The following is a 25378-nucleotide window of genomic DNA, read 5'->3' as shown; positions in this document are numbered from 1 at the left end:
AAAATAACTTACTGATTTTAACGCCTGTTAGTGGGGCTTATAATTTTGAGACACAGGATCCAATGATTATGAGACATGTCGTAAACGAGGAAAACTACAAATGGCCATAATAACCGATCAACACTTGCATTATCAAACAAAGAAAATTGAATCAAACTGAATGAACTCTTACCATCAGGGAGAGGCAAAGGAAGACTCCAAAGGGGACTCAGTAAAGCAAAGAAAGAAATCAGAAGCAAGATCTTGGAAGCCATGTTTCGGAACGTTTTATCTGAACTCGAGTTGCTCTTCAAAGATGTCGAGGTTTAAAATGATAGTGTGGGGTTTCGTCTGGAATTTATATGTTTCGAAATAAAGGGTAGTCATTTATAGCGTCAATGATATTCGAGATATCCCCTGGATATCGCGACATGATTTTGCGAACTATATATTGTCTCGGAAACACAACAAAAGAGGAACTCGAGTGAGGCCAAAATCAGCAGTATCACTCTATTGCCGGAAACAGTGTGCTATTTTCGATATCTTGGTCCTTTTCCAGGAGTTACAGATTTTTTGTTTTGTTTCCTTTTTTTTTTTTTTTTTTTTTTTGTCGTTCTGGTGGAAACATTTGACACATTTTGTCAATTTAGCAATTGCGATTGCTTTTAATTGCTTTGAGTCCCTACAGCCCTTATCCACCTCATCGTTTTAACCAAAATGAAAACCAAAGTATTAAACACACTCTCTGGTTTTAGAAGGGAAACCCCCTTGTTTTCTCTGTTGTTATGTACTTCATGAATGAGTGCTTTCCTTTAGTCATTTCATACAATTTTTAGCATTACCCGGGCAATTTCTAATTAAATGCAATTCCGTCTATATAAATTAGAAAAAAAAAAAAAGCCCTTGAGATTATGCATTTGTTTAAACACTAATTCATTTAGGAGTCTCGTTATTGGAACGTTAGTTCTGTGAAATCTCTCCTGCCAATTTGTCTTTGGCGAAGTTTATAAATAAATAAATTTAAGGTGGCGCTCTTAAGTTTGTCGTTGCTTTGCTCTGAGAGGAATCAAACTTGATGAAAGGAAGTTTAAGTATACAGTAGAGCGTATATGGAATATGGCTTTATTTTGTGGTTACGTTGCTGTGTTATTAAGGACACTCTAGAGTTAAATTGATGCTAAAATAATTTCGTCTCTTTTTAGAGGCGTATTTTCCTATATTCTGATTCGAACAATTACAATGGCTCTATGACGAAAGCCCGATATAGCCCATTTCCGAATTCATGTCTGCCTTCTCTTCAAAGCGAGTCTAAGTGCAAAGTTTTTCTTGTGAAAATTAGTTTTCATTCTTATGTTAAGTAGAACAATTTACCTTCACAAAAAAACTTCGCACTTAGACTCGCTTTGAAGATGAGGCAGACATGAACTCGGAAATGGCCTACTTAAAAAGTTACCAGACAGCAGCCCCTCTTGCAGCGATGCACCAAATTATAGTAGGGGAAAAGACAACAAAAATTCACGTATGGCACTTCAGCTTATCTCGTATAGCAAAGATAAACTGATACTTGTTGAAATTATTATTTTTTTTAATTGTAGGCTTTCAGGTTACATATATGACTGGTTTTTGAAAAAGGGGGCTGCTTAGATTTTCGGTTGAAAACAGGCGAAGCCTGTTTTAAACATCTTGCAGCGGTCTTAGAACCAGGGGAGGCTCCGTCAAGACATGCCTGTGCAAATTCTATAGGCTCTAAGCTTTGATTTGAATGTTAGTTTGCACTTATAAGAGCAAAGCAAAGTTAGTTTAGGGGGGGTTGATTATACCCTGAGTTAGAGTTAGTGCCTTGGTTTAAGTAAAATAACCTGTCAGTATTTCTGTGACACCACTTGGCAGAAATTGATCGCCTATGACTTAGAAATGACCAAGAAGCCAATTTTCTTATATAGCACTTGATCAAAATTTAAGTCAGGAAGTCAGAAAAAGTCTTAGCTTGACCCTTCAGGTGCCCCAGGGATCCCCATGCAAGGACCAGTAAAATAATTATTAGACACGAGTAACCTCGAGAAGTTGCATTGTCGAGGTTGGGGTAAAGTTTGATCCTAGCTGCAATCATAGCTGTGAATAGAAAGAACTTTTTTGTGCATCTGAAGGTGCTAAGTTACAGCATCAATGGGTAGCTTTTTGTAAATCCAGTCAGAAATTAGTATGGAATGAAAACAAATTGAATGCTATGGCCAATGGGAGGCTGAGACTGAATGGAATTTGCTTGAGCAAGATTATTTAGTCAGCATCTGCTCCATTGTGCTCTGATATCTGACTGATTTTTGAAAAAGGTGGCTGCTTAGGTTTTCGGTTGAAAACAGGCGAAGCCTGTTTTAAACCTCTTGCAGCGGTCTTAGAACCATCCTTATGAGTTCTCAATATTTGATGTCTTTGGGGGTTGACATCCCTGTACTTTTATTTATGTGGAACTTGATATAGTTAGTTCTTAAGGCTTATTCATGTGTGCTGCAAATCAATGCTTTTGTACATTCCTTGAGATCTCCCTTCCGCATCCACTGCCATGTTTTCTCCCATAACACTCCCATCATGTTTCTTAAATAATTCCCATGCAATAGAGAATCTAGTATTCTCTATTTTCACTTTGGAACTGTTCGTAACGATTTGGTTTTAGAATACTTCGCCCACGTTGTAGGACATGAACGAGATAGAATAATCGCGAAAGACTTATGATAGAGCAAAGTTATAACTTTGTGTGCTGCAAATCAATGCTTCTGTACATCCCTTGAGGTCTCCCTTCCGCATCCACTGCCATGTTTTCTTGCCGCTAAGGAGTAAAGAGTGTTAAAAAAAATGACTATGGTAACGGCAATGCCACAAAACGATAACATCCATTAAGTATTTTAGTATAAAGTTATTACGCATACTGTGACGACGACGTAAGATGGCCAAATTCGAGGTTTTCAATATAAAGAGAGCATAGAATTGTTAACGTTTCATTTCTCTAATTTTACTCACAAACCTCTCGTACTAACTATCTTCGGAAACTTTGCCCACATTGTACGATGTCAGCGCGTTGAATGATCGAGGAAGGCGCATCGCGCAAAGTTCGCCGACGTCGCTGTCCTAGATATTAAATTCATTAAGCAAGGGTGACAATATCAGTTACGAAAAGATCATCTAAGATTACAAGTACGTGGTATTCTTTACTTCTAATGCTGAACAGCCCGCAACAACGCAAAATAACAGCTATTGTGCTGCAGTTTCATAGAACGGAACCAGTAGAAAACAATAATTTATTGTTAAAACGTACTCGTTTCCACTGTTACAGTATTGTTGTTTAGCCCGCTTGGCAAATCACAACGAGTAACTTTTTTTTCCTTACAACTTCTGGATACGTGGTTTCCTACTACAAAACTCGTGTTTGGTAATAAGCTGCAAAGACACCATTGAATGACCTGGTAATTTCAGATGGGTACTCCTGCAATTAGTAATTAATATAGTATCAGGACGGTCACATATATATTTATTACAGGTCAAAACTCAAACGATTTTAGCGAGATCTGATTCTAGACTTTCATGGAAAGAAGAAATCTTCCTGGATATATATGGAGGGGTTTTCTGTTTTTTCGTCTTTGTTAAAAGAAAAAAAAACAGTAATATATTGCTTAAAACAAGTCGTAATCGTTCGTTTGCCTTATATGTTTTTTTTTACAGCCTGCAATAGGCGGTAATATTTAAATTCCTCTCAGTTAGCAACATAATATTGTTTAGAAAGATGGGTGGAAATGGTGATTTCACAACATGACACGCGATATGGGACAATCAGGACTGAGTGTCTGGCTTGTTCACTGTGTACGTAATGAGGTTCTCGATCCGCCTTTGGAAAATATTGTATACTCTTAGTTTGGTAAGTCTTGAGAAGAATGGCATTCTTTACGTCAGTAATACTGTAACTTGGAAGCCCACAATACAAAAAAAGATATTTTGAACAAGTAACACTTTTATGCTCGCTTGCTTAGCGATGAACTGCTATGAGTGAGATAAGCTCAAGTGCCTTATGTGAATTTTTTTGCTTTTCCTCTCATACAATTTCAAGAGTCGCTGAAAGACGGGTGGGTGACTAGCAACTTTTTTAAATTACTGAGGCAAAGCCAGACTTCAGCTTCCGTAAAGAAAGCATTTGTAATTGTTCGAAGCCGAATATAGGAATATACGCCCCTAAAACTTGACGAAATCATTTCAGCATCAATTTTATTTTAAAGTGGCCTCAATAACAGCAAATTTACCAAAAAAAATAATGTAGGAAGTATTGTTTTAATAAAATTTTTTATCAATTCAAAATTAAGGAGAAAAAAACTTAAAAAATTATAGCCATATTCTATATACGTGTAACTGTTAATTTAAACTTTATTTAATTATGTTTACTCCCTCTAAGTGCAAAGCAACTTAAGAGCGCCACCTTAAAGGAATAAACGTTTAAACATAAGCGTAACCTCAAGGGCGTTTATTTTCAGAATTTACACGGATTTGTTTTAAAATTACCCAGGTAACCATTAAAAAAATTCCATAATATTAATAAGGGAAAGCATCCCTGAAGTACATAAAGAGAGAGAAATTATTTTAGATTTTAGAGTTTCCATTTTTAGCCCAGAGAGTGGGTCCAATACTATGGTTTGCATTTTGCTTTGAAACGGTAAAGTGGAGATGTGCTGCAAATAAATGGGCTGACAACAAGAAAGTGCAATGACAATTGCTAACTTGATAAAATGTAAAACGTTTCCACAAGAACGCCAAATAAAACCCCTAACTCTTGGGAAAGAACCAGGGTATCAAAAATAGCACGCTTTTGCGAGCGATAAGTGATACTGCTGATTTCGGCCTCACTCGAGTTTCTCTATTGTTGTGTTTCCTTAACAATTTACACTACGCAAAAGCGCGATATTCAGAGGATATCTCGGATATCATTGAGGTTATGATCATGAATGACTCTATTATTTCAAAACCTATAAATTGTAGAAACCTACAGGAATTGTCACTTCAAGCCTCAGCATCGTTGAAGAAGTAGCTACTGAAGTTGAGACAAAACGTAACAAGACATGGCATCCAAGACTTTGCTTCTTTTTTGTTTCTTTGCTTTATTGAGTCCCTTTTGGAGTCTTCCTTTGCCTCTCCCTGATGGTAAGAGTTTATTCAGATTACTTCAATTTACCTCTTTTGCTATTGCATCTGTTGATCAGTTAACTTAATCATTTGGAGTTTTCCTCTCCTCGTTCAAGTTTCGTTAAAAGACGTGTGACATGTCATAAACAGACCGATGCTTTAATTGAAAATGTTTATCTAAAAGCCGCCCCCCCTTCCAAAAAAAAGGTTAAAATCAGTATTTTTTTTTCTTTCCCAGCAGAGAAATGTTGTTTTTATAGTATTTATAAGTTAAAAAACATTTCTGTAAAAGTATATGTCTAACCATGATAAGGTGTGTATAAATTTGACACGCGTCAAATCGAAAACTCATTTATTTTGATTATTCAAAATGCCATTGTTTTTCAACGTGAACGCTGACCCGAAGAGCTCGTCATGAGTAAAGTTATTTTTACAGTTATTGATAAGAGGTCTTTCCTAATGTGGACTTCACTGATAAAGATCCATGGTGAAACGATATTTTAGCGGAGAAGGACCAAGAAGGATCCTCATTTCCTTATACTTTTTTGAGTCAAAGATTTTATCAAAATACGCTAGTTTATAAGCCAACAAGTGGCACTTGTGATCAGGCATTTTTGAGTCTAGCATTTGAAAGCGATCGCACAAACGTGGATTTCGGATTTAACTTACTTTTCTTTCATTTCCTATGTTGAACGAAGGAATATATAACTAATTCGAACCAACAAGGGAGACATACGCATCCACACGGATTGACTCTTAACAACATAGGGTATTATGCATCTCCGCCGTTCGCTCAAGCCTTCGATGGAGCTCACATTAGCTTTCTAATATTTCAATGTAGCACACGTAAAAGCCTTCCACTTCATACCAATCTTTTCTTCCGACACGCAATGAAGGTATCATAAATATACTTCTCTGAGAGCCAAGGTCTGTATGAACACAAAGTGGTGGTCTCCTGCACTGCTCACCTTGGCGTTGTGGGTGGAAGATGCAAATTACCTTACGATTTCAGTTAATAATATGAAATGAAAAACTATGCATTGTGGGATATTAGTCATTCCTCCTCTGCGAGCCATAATTACAGAGAACAACAGAGAAATGCACGATCCTTCAAAACGCACGCGTAGAGCCATTTTCTGGCTCATTTAATGCCTTTTTGGTTGCGTTCTCGTTGATGTCCGCGTCGTACATCCCATAGTCGCTAATGAGGAGAACATACCTGCTTGTACCGCAGTAGGTGTTCGACTCGTCTGGATTGTATGGGGCCTACATGTAATCAATGCGGCAAGCACTTATTTTATCGCTTTGATCACTCACACGAGTTAAAACCAGTTTGAATCAATGCCACTGATGGCAGCGAAAAAGACTTTTACAAAAATACATCATGTCTGAATAGGCGAATTGTTGCAGAGGCTTTTTGCCTTGAGTGTCCCGACCTTTAAATTTTCTGTCCTGCATATCAGTGTAAAATGGCAGTTGACAAATCCAAATTCGGTTTTTTTTTCATGCTAAACAGATAGAGGCTCTGACGATGTTGACGATAAAGAAGACAAATATGATGCAAAAGATGATACAGACATTGACGAGGCTGATGATGATGAAGAAGATCCTACTGACGGTGATGATGATGATGGTGATGATGATGACGATGATACTGAAGATCCTACTGACGATGATGCTGATGACGATGATGATGACGATGACGATAATGATGATGAAGATCCTACTGATGGTGATGATGGCGATGGTGATGATGATGATGATGATGATGATGATGATGATGATGATGATAATGATGATGATGATGATGATGATGATAATGATGATGATGATGATGATGATGCCGATGATGATGATGATAATGATGATAATGATGATGATGATGTTGATGATGACGATGATGATGACGATGATGGAGATGATGATGATGGTGATGATGAAGATCTCCCTGAAGATGATGACGATGATAATGAAGATCCTACTGACGATGATGATGATGATGATGACCTTGAAGATCCTACTGAAGATGACGACGAGACGTAGGCGATAACGATAACGATGATAATGATGATGATGGTGATGGTGAAGATAATGACAACTAAAAAGTGATAAAAATGACGAAAAAAATACTCAAGACAAGACAATCGGATTAAGGACTGTATTACAGTGGTGATTTGCAAACGAGATTGGTGATAGCCCATTTATACCGAAATGATAACACTTAACGAGTTATGGTTCATCCATCCATTCTTTCTTTTATGTGTAATTGATTTATTTAACTTACATATTTCTGTGCTTGTACATCGAAGATGAAATTGTGCGTATTTTATTTATTATTAGTTCATGCTTCTAGTTTATTCAAAGTTTGAACAGTATAAGTCAATAGGCCATTTCCGAGTTGCTGTTTGCCTCTGGTTCAAAACGAGTCTTGGTGCTAAACCATTCAAATGATAATGAGTTTGATTTGCATGAAAGTACACCACTCATTCCATTTGAATGGTTGTGCACCAGGACTCGCTTTGAAACCGAGCAAAATAGCAACTCGGAAATGGACTATTTTCGTGTAAGCTCTATCCCATGATAAAAATACCTATTGTTTACTACACTATGTGAAGATATTTCTAAGAAAAAGGAAAATATTTTTAAAATTAGCACAATAAATCATTAAAATCGAGAAAATTTTCATAGTAGGCAACTTTGTATTTTATTAACTATGTTCATGCATTGAAGAAACTTTATCATGGAGAGTGTCCTTAATTGAGTCTTTCTGGATAATAATTAATTTGTAACAAGGATAAGACATGCTAAACTGTAAAAGCGTTCTCTGGTAAAAAAGGTTAAAAAACAGCCTTTAAAGGAGAACTGAAGATAAAAATGAAATATTTTTTCCTTCGCCAAATTTGTCGTGCCTGACTTAGTTAAAGGAAATATTCGAGTATTTGAGGGGTTCCTTACATTTTGACGTTTTTATGAGGCCAGAAAGATCCGTATTGGTCACTCGATGGAAGTCCGCCATTTTGGCTGTACTAAAGCAGGCTTGGGCGCTATGCGTGACGTCATTGCGCTCACTTGCTTGAACGCGGGAAACTTGAAAAATGGTTCAGTGCGCTATTGTGGGCTGTTCTAGTAGAACTCTCATCGTTTCCCTCTTTAAAATGAAGTCCTTCTCGAAGAATGGATCATCCGAATTTAGAAGAAAAAACTAGCCAAATATCCAGCCCTGTCACATCTGTTCGGATCATTTCGAACCCTCCTGTTTTGAAGGTGTCTTGGCCACAGCGGTCGATGCGACAATTGCATGTAATTGATGAAATGTTAACTTTGCGACTCCATCGATTCCATTTATGCCCAGTGAGTAAGTTATGTTTTCTTTATTTCAGTGGCAAACCAAGCGCCGGAGAAGTGAACCGAAAGGTTGTTTTTGCAAGCAACTGGGACACGTTATTTCGTGATTGGCATTCGCACTTCAAGCTGGGTTTTATAAACTCCGTCGACAACGATCACAAAGATGTTTAATTGAAGTTTGAAAATTCGCAAAACTACGAACAGAGCTTATGTGTTTACATACATGTTGTTCATTAATCGCAGCACTCAGACCCGCGATGGCAGTTTATAGCACTTTTCTTTGTAAACACACGGTCGAAAAGCTAGAATGCTGCGTTACACAACGAATAGTTTCTCAAATTGAATCGAAATGACAGACAAAACAAAAGCAGCCAACAGAATCTCTTAGTAATCAAGTTGTTTTTATTGCCTTTTGAATACAATCAATTCACCTGAGATTTGTTCATAGCTCCTCTATCTCGCGGCAGCAGATGCATTCCTTTTCTTGCTGTCCCGGCCTCCCAGTTCAAGCAAAAATCACAGCTGCACCAAGTCGTATTTCCCCATCTTGAGTCTTCCCTTTCGGTTGCTTCCTCTTCCTCCGATCCTGAACTTTCTCGCATTGGATCGAAAGAATATGGTTCAAGTTCTGCCATAAACTTACGTGTATTAACGACGAAGAAAGCGGAGTACTATGTTGAGACTTAACGTTTCAGTGAAAACCAGCTGCTTGCTTGTGCGCAATGACGTCACAACATGGCGGCTGACATTCCTTTTTTGGAAGTAACCGGAAGGAAAAGCAAACAAAATGGCGGGCGTTCAAATTGGAAAAACAACCAAAGATTTTGGGCAAATTCAAGGCCTTTCAAGATGAAAAAGGATTTTTCCTGTTTGTTTAGGTAAAGGACGTTATATTTCGATAATAATAAGACACAAAAAAATTTGATCTTCTAGCCTTCAGTTCTCCTTTAAGGCTATAGACTAGTAGCGGAAAGCTTATGTTTTTTAATCTTTTTTTTATCATAGGACGTTTTAACATTTTAGCAAGTAAGTAATTTGTACAAAGATAGAACGGCTTAAATCAGGATTTGGAGTGTTTTTTATATCGTCCAAAAGGAGTACTGAAAGTAGTGAGAACACTTGACTCGGGAGACAACACACAATGCAAGACTTCAAGTCGACTGAAGAAAACATTTTGGCTTTGGCTATATAATATTTCGATTTTTAGAACTACAATACTTTAAAAAAATAGTTAACATTCTTCTCACTATTTTTGTATTTTGCGCATATAGATACAGATTTTACTGTAACATCTGATATGTATTTTTTATCTGCTGAATAAAGACTTGTTAATAATAACATCTTGCATCTCCTTAGTCTCCTATCCAGACGCTAGCTCAATTCCACAGGGATTAACTTCAGTGAACGTTTGTCGTGAAAAGCGTGTTGGAAGACGAGAACGTACTGAGGTTCTGTATTTTCCATTGTCAAGCTGATTACGATGTCATAAGTCATGATAACTGCACTTTATTCACACGAAAAGTAGATCTAATAACCACGGCAATTTGCGCTTAAACTTGACCCGAAAATGACGTTGAAGTGAATTTGGAAATGACAAACATGTTAGCCTCTTTGGCAATTTTACTCGATTCCTTTTTACCTCATTGATGACGAAGTCTCAATGAGGTATAGTGAGGGGGACTTCAGGTGCTCACTCGATCACTCGTTCACTCGATCAATGGGCTGTTAAATTTCGGCTTTCGTTCGGACGGCCGAATTGGTGTACGAACGTTCTGGAACGGAAGCGCTAAGCGCACGTGTCCCAAGTGCGAATCCTACCCTATGCTCTATTTCATTATTTTTAGGGGACGTTCTGAATTTTCCATCGAATTATGAAAAGTTAAAAGTCGTAGAAGAACAGTGTTTCAAGTATCTTTTGAATTCACGATAAACTTGTGTCACAGGTATTCAGTAGTCGGATATGCTCGGTCTTGATATGGAAAATGTTCGTCTGAAGTCACATGACGAAGCACACCGTAGATCAGCCATTTTTATTCAGCGACGGCAGGAGAGGAGTTTACGACTTTCAGGTAAGAGGTTGATGATTTCTGTCGTTCTTTCTGACAAAATAATTAATAGGAAACACTCATATACACAACAAACCACTGTCGAATCATCCGTGCAACGAATTTCAATTCGCTGTGGATTCGACTTTCCAAGATAAACTCACATTCCAATTTATTCCAAGGTTCCAAGTCAATCAAAGTTGAATCTATTGAATATAAAGCTTTGTAGAACTGAAAGTGAATTTAATTGGAATTGAAGTGAACTGCAGTGAATTTGAGTTTCGTTGAGCTGGATTTGCTCTAGCGAGAAACTGAAGAATGGTGATAGCGTTGGTGAGTAAGGTTTCTCAAAATGGGAAATAGTTTAGCACAATATAGAGTTGCTATTGGAATGCATAAAATTTATATTTATAATCTGAGAAAAGAACTTTCGACGCTGCCAAGGTCTGTCTTTATTATCGCGGAAAACTCTTGACAGAACTGTTTACTTGGTATGAACAGTGTCTGTGTACGTGTATTTCAACTGTTACCATTTAATTTACTAAAAGGGACTTGAACACGTTTATTTCTTATGGCATTCAAACATAAAACCTTACGCCAGGAATCAATCTTGTTGTTGTTGTTAGTTATTTTTGCAGAGAAAGATGTTTCAATGAAGGAACTGTCTATGTTATTATAAGAAACTGGGTGCAATTGTTACTTAGTATGAGCAAAGTAAGCATCATGTACAGCCCCTTCAGTTTCACAATTAAAAATAAGTTGAGTTGTACTGTATTTCTCAACTACTTAATTTAGTGGAAGGAATTTAAAAACTGCCAGCTTTTGCATTAATATATAATAAAGCTTTTAACACTTGGATATGTAGCTTTCAGGGTATTTACATGTAAAACAACAAAGATAACTTTCAAACCCTCAACTTGCCAACAGCGCAGTTCAATTCAGTTTTCATTAAACATTCAGATTAATTCCTTAATAAAATCCTTACCCACAAATAGCAGAGCTAATCAGGGTGGGGAGGTGGTTTTGCATCACCAAACATTCCACTCTTATTGTACATTGTGAACCAATCAAATTTTAAGAAATTCTCAACAGCATCCAATCAAATGATCCCTGGCTTATAGCCACTTCGAATCTTCATTCGCACGCGTCTTATTATCCGATACGATTCTCAGCCAATCCGGGAAGAAGCCGAAACACGAGAAAAAGGCGTAATAATCCCTGGAATAATAAATCCCTTATTGAATTATCCGTTGGCTCGGAGACGGCTCGAAAATGGCTCATTGCTTGTGCTTGTATTTTTCCTTGCCCCTTTTGGTCTCCGAAAAATACCAAGCAACTCGCAAAGTATCCGCGTGTTTTATATCTCGGCACATCAGAGCATATCGTAAGGACTTTCATCTGTTAACAGCAAACATGTCATAAAATATTTCGGCCTAATGCCAGCATTGGGTAAATATGAAAAAGCTTACATTTGTTAAGGATGTTAATATCCAGTGATACCTTGTTGAAGCGGGTGAGATTATTTTCATACTCCCTAACTGCTTTCAAAGTTTCTTAGCCATATCGCAAATTAACCGTTTGGGTTGTCAATGGGAATGCAAAACCAGGCAAGGCTTTTGGCACCATCAAAACTCACAAGGAGGGAAACCCCCTCAGGCTTATTACTTCATGTTGTGGCACACCCATTGAAAATCTGTCAGCCTTCACTGAATTTTATCTCAAGGCTTTAGCCCAAAAATTACCATCTTTCGTTAAGGACACCACGCATCTCTTACAAAAAATTGAAGATCTGATCTAAAGAAAGCCATTTGGTCTCATGGGACGTGGTCGCCATGTTTCCCAATATTGACAACAATTTGGGAATCAATGCAATCACAGAAGCTCTTAATTCTCGAACAACAAATTTTCCATCCACCGATTGCATTGTCGAAGCTGTTAAAATATGCCTGCAACACAACAATTCTCAGTTTAAAAATGAAAATTTCCTGCAAATTCATGGGACAGCCATGGGACCTAAAAATGCTTGCAGCTATGCCGATTTAGCTATGGGAATTATCGATCAGAAGGCCTTGTCAGGTAATATTAAGCCTAATCTATGGTGGAGGTATAGAGATGATATCTTCGATCTTTGGACACTAGGACATGATAAACTACTTCAATTCACGCAATTCATCAACTCTCTTTATCCCACTATTAAATCCACCCTTGTTCACTCCCCTACTTCACTCGATGTTTTGGATCTCACGCTTAGCCTTGTTGACGGTTTTATTCAATTTGATATATACTCCAAGCCTACAGATAACCATATATATTTGTTACGCAATAGTGCCCATCCTGTCCATTGCTCCAAAGCTATCCCCTATGGTGTAGCCACCAGAGTCAGAAGAAACTGCTCTTCCTCTGAACGTTTTGAGAAACGAAGTATTGAATATCAAAGCTACTTAATTAAGTGAGGATACAACCCCTTTCAGGTCAAACAACAATTTGAGAAAGTCAAATCCATCCATTCCCAGCGAGAATTTGCTTGTTCCCAATATAAAGCAATCTAATAAGGTTTTTCCGTTAGTTTTAGATTACAATCCTTCTTTGCCAAGCATCGGGAAAATTCTACATTCCCATCGGCAGCTCATTGACAATTCACCTTCCCTAGCCAAAATTTTCCCAAAGGGATCTATCATTCCCTCTTTTAGAAAGGCCAAAAACATTAAAGAAATCTTGGCACGACCTCGCCGCACCATATACTCAGATATACAAGGCTGTTTTAAATGTAAAGGGAAATGCGATCTCTGTAAGAATTTTTTAGTAGAATCGGATCATTTCTCCAGCACTTGTACAAGCAGGAAATATTTCATCAGACAACACCTTCATTGTAAATCTAAAAATGTTGTTTACTTGATCACTGTAACAAATGCAATGTTCAGTATGTAGGATCAACAACTAACGAGTTTAAAGTCAGATTTCGAAACCACAAATGGGCCATGAGCACAAAGAAGAACACTTGTGAAGGGGCGATACACTTTAACAAAGAAACTCATGTTTTGTTGGATTTCGTTTTCGTCATCATTGAACAAATTGGTAATTTTAGCGATCAAAATAGCCTCGACCATCGTCTGCTTACAAGAAAAGCTTTCTGGAGTGCACAACTTTGCACCCTTCAACCTTATGGTTTGAATAAAAGATCAGAATTTCACTCTAGGAATAGAATAAGATACAATTAACACCTTATTTTCATCACTCACAAGTGTTCTCCTTTTTATTTTTTATTTGTTATATATTGAGGGATTCTTTTGTTCAAAGGCTCAATCAGGGATTTTGTTACGGGGCGGAGAGTATAGCACTCAATGCTTGAGTTCAGGTTCTGATGACTGGGATTTTGTTATGAACCATTCAAAGGCTTTTTTTCGGATCCTGTTACGAAATGGCATCGTGAGCTAGAAAGCGCCTTTGTTCAAAGGCTTTGACGTAGGATTTTGTTACATCATGTTCTCTACATTATTATGTAATACCCTAGTGGTCTAATACCTTTTTTTCTCACATCATTGTTTTATTGTTCTTATTTGTTATTTTGATTGCATTGTAAATTTTTTAGCCTATTTAAGTCTTAGCCTTAGACAGATTTTTATTCCAAGTATTTTTAACCCTGTACACTCTATACTGAGGAAGCCCGAAGAGCGAAACGTATATTAAAGAGTTAACTGAATAGAGTGTAATGTGAAGTACTAGATTTCAATCCCATATGAACCATGTGAGCGTTAGCCCTACAGATGGAAATGGGCCCAGACAAGGACAGAGAAAACCTCTGACCAGGGTGGGAATTGAACCCACGACCTTCGGGTTAGATCTCCGCCGCTCTACCGACTGAGCTACAAGGTCAGACGGGAGCAGGCCGTGGGAAGTGAAGATGTTAAAGTCACGGCAATGAACATGTACAAGTACAAAGAAAGGTTACGTTTATACAAACGTTGGCACCAGGGATTCAGCTCCCACCCATCTCTTACCGTGAGACCTTTGTTTTTCCCGCCCGGTACCGTGACGTTCACACTTTGCCAGCTCAAAAGACACTTGTCACGCTTCACACTGCCCTTTTATAACGGAGGAAATTTGCATAACAATTGCTTTGAACCGTGATGGCCTGGAAACTAGTGGCGAAAATGTGCATAATGAATCCCTGGTGCTACGCATGATGCTTGGAGAATCATAATTATCCTGCAGGTAACCTACCTTTGTCTAATTCTTTATTTTGCATGCATACGTATCATAGAACTCCTGGAATGTCAACATATCACCGTTTTCATTTAGTAGATCCTTGATGGAAACAATCCCTTTCTTAAACCATTCTTTGAAAAATCCCATCACCAAGTATTTCCTTATTATTAAATAATTGATTAAATCCTGTAGTTGATCGTAGGCGTGAGATCTTTTTAACCCTTTAAAATTTTCAAGTATTTGTTTATAAATACCGGTAAGTCACAATTGCACTTCAACAGAAAATCCAGTCCTCTTACATGTAATTTCTGAAGAAAAGTGTTCGGAACAGTGCACCATATACACTTAAGGTATTGTCCCGAGGGAAAAGGTTAGTTTTGTTTTCCCGAGTGGCCATACATTTAAATGCTTTGTTATATGTTTAGACATTTCCTTCAACAATCGCAGCAGAACACCTGCAGCGGGCAACAAATGTGGAATTGCATCCCTGTCGGGATACATTTGAATTTTATCAGGGGCACGTGACCAAGAATCAACCAATCACAGTGCTCATTTTGTTGAGTGAAAGCCTAGGTATATAACAATTACTATTAACACCTGTCTTCTCACGTATTATATTCATGCTTAATAACTCCGTTTTAAGGATGCACCCCAGTATGAAAAAAGCTCCAATAATAACATTAAGTTTATCACATGCCAAAATGATAAATTTAGTGAAATAAAAGACTGTGAGTCTACTTTTATTGCACAAAGGATGCTACAATGAATCTACAAATGTATAGTGTGATAAAAACATGAACTATATGAGAAAAGCAAGACTGGAGAAAAACTCTTACTGTACTTTAATTTATACACATTAAATTTCCTTTGATATAATGTTAAACTCACTTCGATACACTCACTACCCACATCTATCATCTCCATTATTGAAAACAACATCATCAGTTTTGCAGTGCTATCAAATTGACACCTATCCATATAATGCCTTGCCTCTAATTATTATACTAATTCATTCTTAAAATCTAAAATCTACACAGAGATTTTGCTTGCCTTATGTTCTGAGTGAGGCCATTACAGAGAACAGCACCCGTCCACTGTAGGGAAAACTATTACGAAGATAGTTCGTGTGCAATACTAGGGAGATAGTTTATGCACAGAATCTCAGAAAGTAGAGGAAATAGTATCACCTAGGGCATGAATACTCGGGAGCCCGGCCATGAAGACACTTTAAAACCATCAATGCCATCTGAATTTTAGGTTGAGGTTTGAGATTTTTTCCATTTACACTTCTAGTTAAATACCCACTATTTAGCATTATACCTCAGTTGAAAAAGTTAAGGCACGTGCTGCACCATTTTGGAGTTGTTGAATATTTTTTTCTGAGAGCGTTACACCAAAGTTACCCTAGGAAACATTACAATTGTCAAAGTGCGTTTAAATCAAGACCTTGAATATGGGATGTAGATCGATGTGACTACCTCACGTGATTATTGAATTGATGAAAACCCCCAGAAATGATATATCTTATTAATGTTTCCTTTCATTGGACATCCCAATGCGTTTTTTCATAGTAGGTAATCGATGTATATCTGAGAGTTAATTTGCGATGGATTTCAGTCGCAAGGGAAGTACTTTACTTTAAATTGACTAAGCTACGCGTGGGCCTTTTCAGGGAACATTGGGTTTAGCTTTTAACTGACGATGAAGCAAAGATAATTCCTTCTTCTAGTAAATTTTCGTAAAGACGTTAAAATTGTTAATTTACCACGCTCATAATTATATTTTGCTTCTTCCCTTTTTAGGTGCCTATTAAGAGTAGCGAATCAGTCTTGCTCACAATATCTTAAAAGAGATAAAAGAAACATACACAAAAGCTGTAAAACAAACGAGGCTTTCTATGTTGTAAACTGCAACACTTTATTATAACGAATAGCTATTGCCATTCTTGTCAATTTTTACAATTTCCTTTAAATGCATGTGCAAAAAATCAGTTTTACACTCTCAAATTAATCGAATTTAACCGTGTCAAATGCATAGCAGTGAAATTGACTCTTGAAAAAGTGTCGAATAAAAAGAGTGAACGTCAATTAGTGTTCTACAAAGGAAATGAATGGATAAAATGAACTCTCACAGGGTAAGAGTCTTTATTCACGAGGCTCATATTCGAGTTTCTTTCGTTTAACTTTGTTTAACATTAAATATATAAATAAATAAATTGCAGGTTGGTTGTTGCAATATCAATGTTTATCACCTGCATTTAGATTACGTATTTGCTTACTTATTCCCTGGGACAAACGTACCTAGTCCCGATTGAGGTCCATCTTTGAACAAATTAAAAAGGCCCAAGGAGACTTTCCATGATAAGTTTGTTTAATGAATGAACATAGATAATAAGATACCAAGTTGTTTGCTGCCACAAATTTTCTGATCTTAAAGTAATTTATTTAATTTAAAAAAAACTTTCTTATTAGAAGTTTCTGTAATTGTTAGGTAACGATTTGAATATACTTGAAGCATGAATTAAATTGAAACAAATAATAAAGAAAATAAACCCAATATCATCTTCGATGTACAAGCACAGAATATGTAGGTGAAATAAATTTATTATACATAAAGAAAAAGCATCAATGGATGCACGATTTCTCATTAATTGTTATCTTTTTGGTACATGGGCTATCGGCAATCTCGTTTGCAAATCTTGATCGTGATACAGTCCTTTTTCTATAGTTCTGTCTTCAGCATCTTTTTCATCACTTTTATATCTTCTTAGTTGTCAACTTCAGTGGGATCGTCATCATCAACGTCAGTTGGATCTTCATCTTCATCATCAACATCATCAACGTCAGTTGGATCTTCATCGTCATCATCAACATCATCAGCATCAGTTGGATCTTCATCGTTGTCATTATCTTCGTCATCGTCATCGACTTCGTCCGTAGAATCTTCATCGTCGTCATCATCGTCGTCATCATCGTCGTCATCAGCATCATCATCAGCATCATCATCGTCGCCATCGTCTTTTGCATCATATTTGCCTTCTTTATCGTCAACATCGTCAGAGCCTCCATCTGTTTAGCATTAAAAAAAATAGTTTAGATTTGTCATTTGGTTTTTTACGCGGATATGCGGGACAGCAAAGTTAAAGTTCGGAACACTCAAGGCAACAAGATACTGTAACAATTTGCCTCATCTGACATGATGCATTTTTGTGAATTTTTTTGTTGCGAGAGAATTTTGACACTGCGGTAAGTTGCATGAATTCATACTGGTTTCAATTCAACTCGTGCGACGAGGGCACAGCAGTCTAGTTAGTTGAGTGCGAGGAGAATACGGGCCGAGAAAAAATGTTGCGCGGAATTTGGATTCGAAGAGAAGAAAAATCTTGGGTCTGCACCTGCATCTTGACGTTTCGTAAATTGCGTTGGATTTTTTTCCGCAATTGTGCAACCAAATCTCAAGTTCTACGTAAAGCTTTCCCTGGGTAGTTCAGCTTGAACAAACTGGAATATGGAGGAAAATAATTCAAAAATGTGAACTTACTACTTTTACTTTTTTGTTCACATTGGCGTCGTCGATGCTTACGTGCCTAATGACACCTCTATACTTAGACGTTTCGTTCGTAATGAAACAAGTTACCAGTAATTCATTTACCTCGCTCTCTTGATGCAAGCCAAAATGAGTTTTTGCTTTGCAATTGACTACTGGCGAATTTTAACATACTTTAGAATGGTTAGACACATGTTTACGGACATGTCTTTAACCATTAAATACTTCGAAATCATCATTTCCCTGCTGGAAAAAAGCTTGAACAACTGATTTTAACGTTTGTTAGTGGGTCTTGTAATTTTGAGACGCATGATCTTATGATTATAAGACATGCCGCAAACGAGGAAAACTACAAATGATCAATTTAACCGATCAACACTTGCATTATCAAAGAAAGAAAACGGAATCAATCTGAATGAACTCTTACCATCAGGGAGCGGCAAAGGAAGACTCCAAAGGGGACTCAGCAAAGCAAAGAAACAAACTAGGAGCAAAATCTTGGAAGCCATGTCTTTGTAACGTTTATGTGAACTTGAATAGCTCTTCAACGATGCCGAGGCTTGAAGTGATATATCGTGTAGTTTTTTTTTGCAATTTATAAGTTTTGAAATGACAGAGTCATTTATAGCCTCAATGATATTCGAGATATGCCCTGGATATCGCGACTTGATTTTGCGAACTATATATTGTTACGGAAACACAGCAAAAGAGGAACTCGAGTGAGGCCGAAAACAGCAGTATCACTCTATCGTCGTCAAAAGCGTGCTATTTTCGATACCTTGGCTCTTTCCTAAGACTTAGAATTTTTTTCTGTGGCGTTGGAAACATTTGTTACATTTTGTCAATTTAACAATTGTGATTGTACTTTCTAAATTGCTTTTAGCCCTATAGCCCTTATCCATTTTACGTTTTAACCAAAATGAAAACCAATTGAAAGTGTTGAACACACTGTCTGGGTTTAAAAGGGAAACCCTATATTTTCTCTGTTTTATGTACTTCATGGATCAGTGCTTTCATTTAGTCAGTTTATACAATTTGTCATGGTTACCCGGGCAATCTTTAAAACAAATCAGTCTAAATTAAGAAAAAATACAAGCCCTTGAGATTATGCATTTGTTTAAAAACTAATTCATTTAAGGTGGCGCTCTTAAGTTTCGTTGCTTTGCGCTGAGAGGAGGCAATCTTGATCAAATGAAGTTTAAAGTATACGGATGAGCGTATATGGGTCGTATATTTCTATATTCTGCTTCGAACAATTACTATGGCTCTATTACGAAAGCCGGAGTTTGCCTTTGCGTCTCTAATTTCAAAAATTGCCGGTCACCAACCCCTCTTGAAGCGACTCTCAAAGTCCAAATTATAGCAGGGGAAAAGACAACAAAAATTCATGTAAGGCACTTCAGCTTATCTCATCAGTATAGCAGTTCACCGATAAGCAAGCGAAGATAAAACTGTTACTTGTTGAAAATCTATTTTTTTATCCTAGGCTTTCATGTTACAGTATTATTCACGTAATGAAAGTCATTACCAAATTAAGAGTACACGATATTTGTCCAACAGAGAACCTCTGTCATTACGTGCATAGTGAGGAAACCAGACACTTTTGATTGTCCATATCCTGTGTCGTGTGGTGAAATCGTCATTTCACCACCAACCTTTCTAAAAATGTTATGTTGCTATCCGATCCGAGAGGAAACGTACCGCCGAGGAATATTACCGCATAGTGCAGGCGGTAAATCACATATAAGGCAAACCCTCCCTATACCCAGGGAGATTTATTCCTTTCCACGAAGGCCTAGAATGAGATATTGCTAAAATCGTTTGAGTTTTGACCTGTTATAAATATATATGTCACCAGATTTGATACTATATTAATTACTAATTGTAGGAGTACCCATCTGAAATTACCAGGTCATCAAAGGGTGTCTTTGCAGCTTATTACCAAACACGAGTTTTGCCGCATGAAACCACATATCCAGAACTTGTAAAAAGGAAAAAAAAAAAAGAAGTCAATCCTTGTAATTTGCCAAAAAGCCTGGTTTGAATCAAAGCTGGCTAAACAACAATAAAAGTACTTTACAGTGGACATGAGTATGTTTTAATTTGAAATTATTGTTTTGTACTAGTTTCTTTGTCTATGAAACTGCAGCAGAATAGCTGTTATTTCACATTGTTGTCCGCTTTTTAGCAGTAGCAGTAAGGAATATATCGTACTTGTAATTTTAGGTGATCTTTTCGTAACCTTTATTGTTGCTCTTGCTTCTTGATTTAAATATATTTAGGACAGCGACGTCGGCAAACTTTGCGCGAGGCGTCTTTCTCGATTATTCAAAGCACTTACATCGTACAAGGTAAGCGAAGTTACGTAAAATAATTCGTACAAGAGGTTTCAGAGTAAGATTAGGGAATAAAAGGTTTACAATTGTATGATCGCATTAAACCTCGAATTTTGTAATTTTACGTCCACGTTATGCAGAGTAGCTTTGTTTTAAAATGTGTGGCGCATGTGCGGCACGATTGTATTTCCTCTTTTGACGAATGGTATTATTGTTTTGTGGCGTTGCCGTTGCCATAGCCGTTCTTAAAGTCTTTTCAAGCTCCCTGTCGAAGTCGAATGATATCAGCTAAGTTTAAATGTGCTAAATCCATCGTAAGAGAAGGACAATTCCCGTTTCTAACCCCAGAAAACAATATAGTGTATATGGAAATATTTATGCTTCTGTTGTCATGGTTATAATAAATTCGGCGGCAACTTATACAAAACGAGTATAGCGATATCCAACTTTTACGCTGTACAACAAGCGGGTATATGTTTTACAAGCCGCTCTGAGCTTTGAAGTAAGACCTATTAAATATCACCTATCCTCTCGTATTTCCATGGATGCAACTGGAAACAAGACTAAGTAATAAGCGCCTAAGATTTCACACTAAACATGCATATTTCTCTTTAAGGCGAAAACCAATACCACTATTAACTCAAATACATTTAGAAGCCGGCCATGGCAAGAAAACCCAATGTGGCGCAACATGCATGGGTTTTATTCACGTGTTTCAGAAAACATACTAATATATTCCTCTCTCATGTAGAAAACAATATTGCCGGTTAATGTTAGATGTGGATGCGGTAAACGGAAATAATTTCAATACAAACCACATAGCTTTTGAGCAAGATGCAACATAATGTTGATCATCGACCACGTTTTCGTAACATTTAGCCTGAGTATCAGCCAAATAAACTCTAAGTTGGTAAGAAAAAAAAAATCAAACATAAAAGTGCCTTTTTTACGTGAAGAACAGTTCATCATGTATTCATATCATATTCAACTTATTCGAGTAAAGCTTTCACTTGATTCTTAATTTGCTTTCAGTAACTAATGACCACAAACAAAGGCGTTTATACTATCACCTAAAACAAGTGAATAGATTGAGTTTCAAACGGCCTTCAGTGTTTCAAGCTGGCTTAATTTGAAATGAGCAATTTGTAAGTAGACAAATTCTCGGTATGATAGAACTGTTTTTTTCTTTTTTTTCGAAGAATGAGCAGGCTGTCACTCTCAGAAATATATTTGGACGAATTCAAAACTGCCGACTCGACTCCTTTTATAGGAGCACTCGGAGTTTTCCGATTTTATTCAAATCATCATTGACTAACACATCTCTTCTTTATTTTCTTCTGTCCGATCGACTAAAACGTTAACACTGAGCATTAGAAAGTAAACTTAAAATCAGTTTCAAGGCACTTGTTTGGAAAGACGTCCGGTTTGCGAGAAAGAAACTGCATTGACTGTCAGTGGGCAACAATAAAGTGCGAATGCATCAAAGTGGAAAAATGCGTTTTAATTAAACGCAGACAACATACAGTATATGGCCTCAAATAGTTGAAAAATTGTTAATTTCATTGGTATCTTTGATCTTGAGCAGGCGGTATCCTGAGAATCTAGCAATCAACCAGTCGAAACTTAGCAGCAGTTAGAAAGACTATCATTTTATCTCATTTAAGCAAGCTTATTTAATTTATTTAATTAGCGAACTAATCCCTCATATTTGACCCCCTATTCATATCATTGGTTGTGCTTATTTCAAGGACATCTTCAGTATTTGTCAGTTAGTGTTTGGATCGCTTGGTCATGGGAACAACAGATAAAAATAACTTTCGCATCATGGGCCCAATCCAAAAATAAATTATAAATGAACATCCTTGCGTGTAGGGATTTGCCCTCTTGCTTCATATTCTCTTGAATCTTCTTAAAAAGCACTTAAGCTTATATCATCTCACAATTTTCCGCTAACCAACTGTTCGGGAAGAAATTTTAAAAGATTGTAGTCCTAGCTGCAAACATGGGCTAGGAAGCTTTTTGGGCTCAGTCGACTGGACTTCTCTGCTAGACTCCACCTATAAATGTGATACATTTTTCTAGATCTTGTCTATTAAAAGTGTTAAATTACACGTGAATGAAGCTCCATGGATCACACCTAAATTCAAAGATTTCACGCCAACAGACCACTGTACAAGTGGATGTTGTGCTCTTCCGTCTTTTCCGTAATCTTGTGGACCACTTCGAAAATTTCAAATCTCAAGAGCCCAAAATCAAGTCAATGGTGGTGTGAGGTCAAGAAAATTGCAGGGATAGCCCCGGCGACGGAGCGTGAAGACGTTACTTCACAACTTCATGTCCATGGAATTGAGGATGTCCACGAAGGGCAAAGAGAAATGGGATGAAAAATGCCCTGCTGGAGCCCATGCAAAAATATACACCACTCGACCATCCCCGTCCTATCGACGTTCACTCTGAGGCTCTTGAGTTTGAACACGGGACGAAAAATTGGATTTGCTGCACATTTGATCTTTGTCAAATCTGGAATCGCTTTTGACTTTACCTTTGACGCACGTCAAACGTACGGTCAAACCCATTACCAATTTGCTTATGCCTTTGACCATGGTAAAGGTCAAGTCAAATTCGTAACAACTTTGACTTCACATTTGACGCACGTTAAATGTGAAGTCAAATCTGAAGAGGCTTTGTGCGTTCCTTTGTTACTTGACAAAGGCGAAGACAAATACGATAGCATCTTTGACTTCAAGTTTGACTATCGTCAAATGTGAAGTCAAATCTAAACAGGCTTTCCTACTTTGTTGATACTAGCATTGCCAAAGGAAAGACACAAAACTAAGGCAACGCTTTTGGAAGATTAAACGATTCGGCAAATACGGAACACTGACCGTCGTAGAGTGTAAGTTCGCTTTCCTCCTTTACCCCCTTGGTGACATTTCCCCCATATCCCCTATCACGAACACGTACACATTCAATCTATTGCTTGAAAAACGTCTACCAGTTGCAAAACGTAGCCTGAGTTCACATTCCTGTCGATTTTCACTTTTCCAAAAGTCAATGAGCACTAGTGCCAAAATTCCGTCGACCTCAGCAAAGGAATGCTCCCCCCAACCCTACCTCTCTACAAGGTCCGAAGGAAAGACACTGGGGAGAGGGTTGATTCAAGAACTCCTTTTATGGGATATACAAAAGAGCGGGAAAATGTACCTTCCGAAAAGTTCGTCGGTAGCTTGTTCTACTTGTCGTTTTTTATTCTTTCGATATACTTGGAGCATCTTACTTTTGTGAAAACGTACAGCCGGGTAAAAATTATGTTTTGTGAAAGATAAAGGTCTCAGCCAAGGGATAATGAAGGTATGCAAGACCGGACACTGAACATACAACTCAAAACGGTATCGAAAATTTACTAGAGACAATACAAGCAAGGTCAAAGATAGCGATGGGAACGGGAGAAGCCAGTGGAAAAAAAAAAAGAAGTTGGGTACGTATGCGTTATGACATTTAGTAGTATTCTATTTGGTTCACCTAACTCAAAAGCCAATCTAAAAATTATTAGTCTTTTTCATTCACTTTTCATCTCACAGTTCACAACAAAGCCGCTATGCTTCATACACGTAAGTCATCCTTTTTGCCGAGTGTAGGTTTATAGCGATTGAAGGATTATCACTTCGTGATTAGTTTCTACTTTTAAATAATGGCAGTAAAAGTGACAGATAATTTCCCAGCACGTTACACTGGATTTCAAAAACAAAGGTAGGGAAACTGGAAAAGAAAAAAAAAGTCACTATTTTTTTAATGAAACAGTGCACGAATTTAATTTCCCGCCACTCTGGCTGTATAGCACAATACAGAGGACTTGCATTGGTATTCAAAATAAGATAACATCCCAGAACATGTCTAACACCATCTTACATCTTTCTCTAATAGATCTCTGAAAGCTCTCTGTGCCAGATGCCTATTGCAGATCATTTGACTGAAAGTCTCAGAGTATCTGTTTCATCAAGTTATTGGTTTTATTCCAGCCAATCTTCGAAAGAAATGATTCCCAAGTGCATGGTGAGTCTGCAATGGGTAAAAAAATAATAAACCACAAGAGCTTTGTTATAATAAAATGGATCTAGTTGCAAATAATCCTTTACCAAGCTTGATCCAAGAAGGAATCAGGAAGATCATAAATTTTCACAATGAAATTTAAGACCATTTCGAATTTATACATCTTATACCTCTTTACTTCTATATATTATTATTTTCTTATGACTTAACTTTCAGGTAAAACGATCATGAATGTTAATATGAATAAGTTAAATCAAAATGTTTGAGGGAACTCACTTTATCATCTGTACTAGAGAATGTTGTTCACTAAGTGGTGGTGAAGATAAATCTACAGTCATGGACAAAAGTGTTGGGAAGGTAACTTCATTTTACAAACACCCCCCTCCCCGTTTTCAATGCTGGATTTTCCAGGGAAAAAAAATGGTGACTTTTCTTACCTGAAGAACTCCAACATTGAATATGGGGGAGGGGGATCACAAGAGCATGGTATTTCCCAAATACTTCAGGCAATAGTTAGAAAAATCGAATTAGGTGTGAAGTGAGCTGATGCCCGCAACCTTCCCAACAACTTTTGACCACGATTGTAGGGATCTTGGGTATTTCAGTATCAAAAACCGTTCTGTTTGATTATTAGCTAAAAAATCAAAGTAGCTCAGATTAACCCATTGACTCCCGGGGGTTCCCCATTGACGAGTAAAATCGTCTGGCATT

At 37.3% G+C, this 25378-nt stretch overlaps 3 protein-coding genes across 3 annotated transcripts in view; 1 reads left to right on the top strand and 2 right to left on the bottom strand.

Annotated features, from left to right (window-relative positions):
* Window positions 1–980, bottom strand: part of LOC137994754 (secreted acidic protein 1A-like) — a 4420-nt gene extending 3440 nt beyond the window's left edge. The window contains exon 1 of the mRNA XM_068840358.1: window positions 173–980. Coding sequence (XP_068696459.1) covers window positions 173–254 — 82 coding nt within the window. The 5' untranslated portion in view covers window positions 255–980. The remainder of the gene's footprint in view (window positions 1–172) is intronic.
* Window positions 981–4992: 4012 nt separating this feature from the next.
* Window positions 4993–7991, top strand: LOC137994753 (secreted acidic protein 1A-like). The gene is made up of 2 exons (XM_068840357.1): window positions 4993–5157; window positions 6656–7991. The coding sequence occupies exons 1-2, from the start codon at window positions 5076–5078 to the stop codon at window positions 7180–7182; spliced, it is 609 nt and encodes a 202-aa protein (XP_068696458.1). The 5' UTR covers window positions 4993–5075; the 3' UTR covers window positions 7183–7991.
* Window positions 7992–16639: 8648 nt separating this feature from the next.
* LOC137994752 (prothymosin alpha-B-like) lies at window positions 16640–18860 on the bottom strand. The gene is made up of 2 exons (XM_068840356.1): window positions 18709–18860; window positions 16640–17803 (listed from the first exon to the last, which is right to left on the bottom strand). The coding sequence occupies exons 1-2, from the start codon at window positions 18788–18790 to the stop codon at window positions 17502–17504; spliced, it is 384 nt and encodes a 127-aa protein (XP_068696457.1). The 5' UTR covers window positions 18791–18860; the 3' UTR covers window positions 16640–17501.
* Between the last annotated feature and the right edge of the window lie 6518 nt (window positions 18861–25378).

The sequence above is a fragment of the Montipora foliosa genome, chromosome 3, assembly GCF_036669935.1.
Source record: "Montipora foliosa isolate CH-2021 chromosome 3, ASM3666993v2, whole genome shotgun sequence".
NCBI lineage: Eukaryota > Metazoa > Cnidaria > Anthozoa > Scleractinia > Acroporidae > Montipora > Montipora foliosa.
Note: the sequence above shows the minus strand (reverse complement) of the source record. Positions and strands in the feature narration are given on the sequence as shown.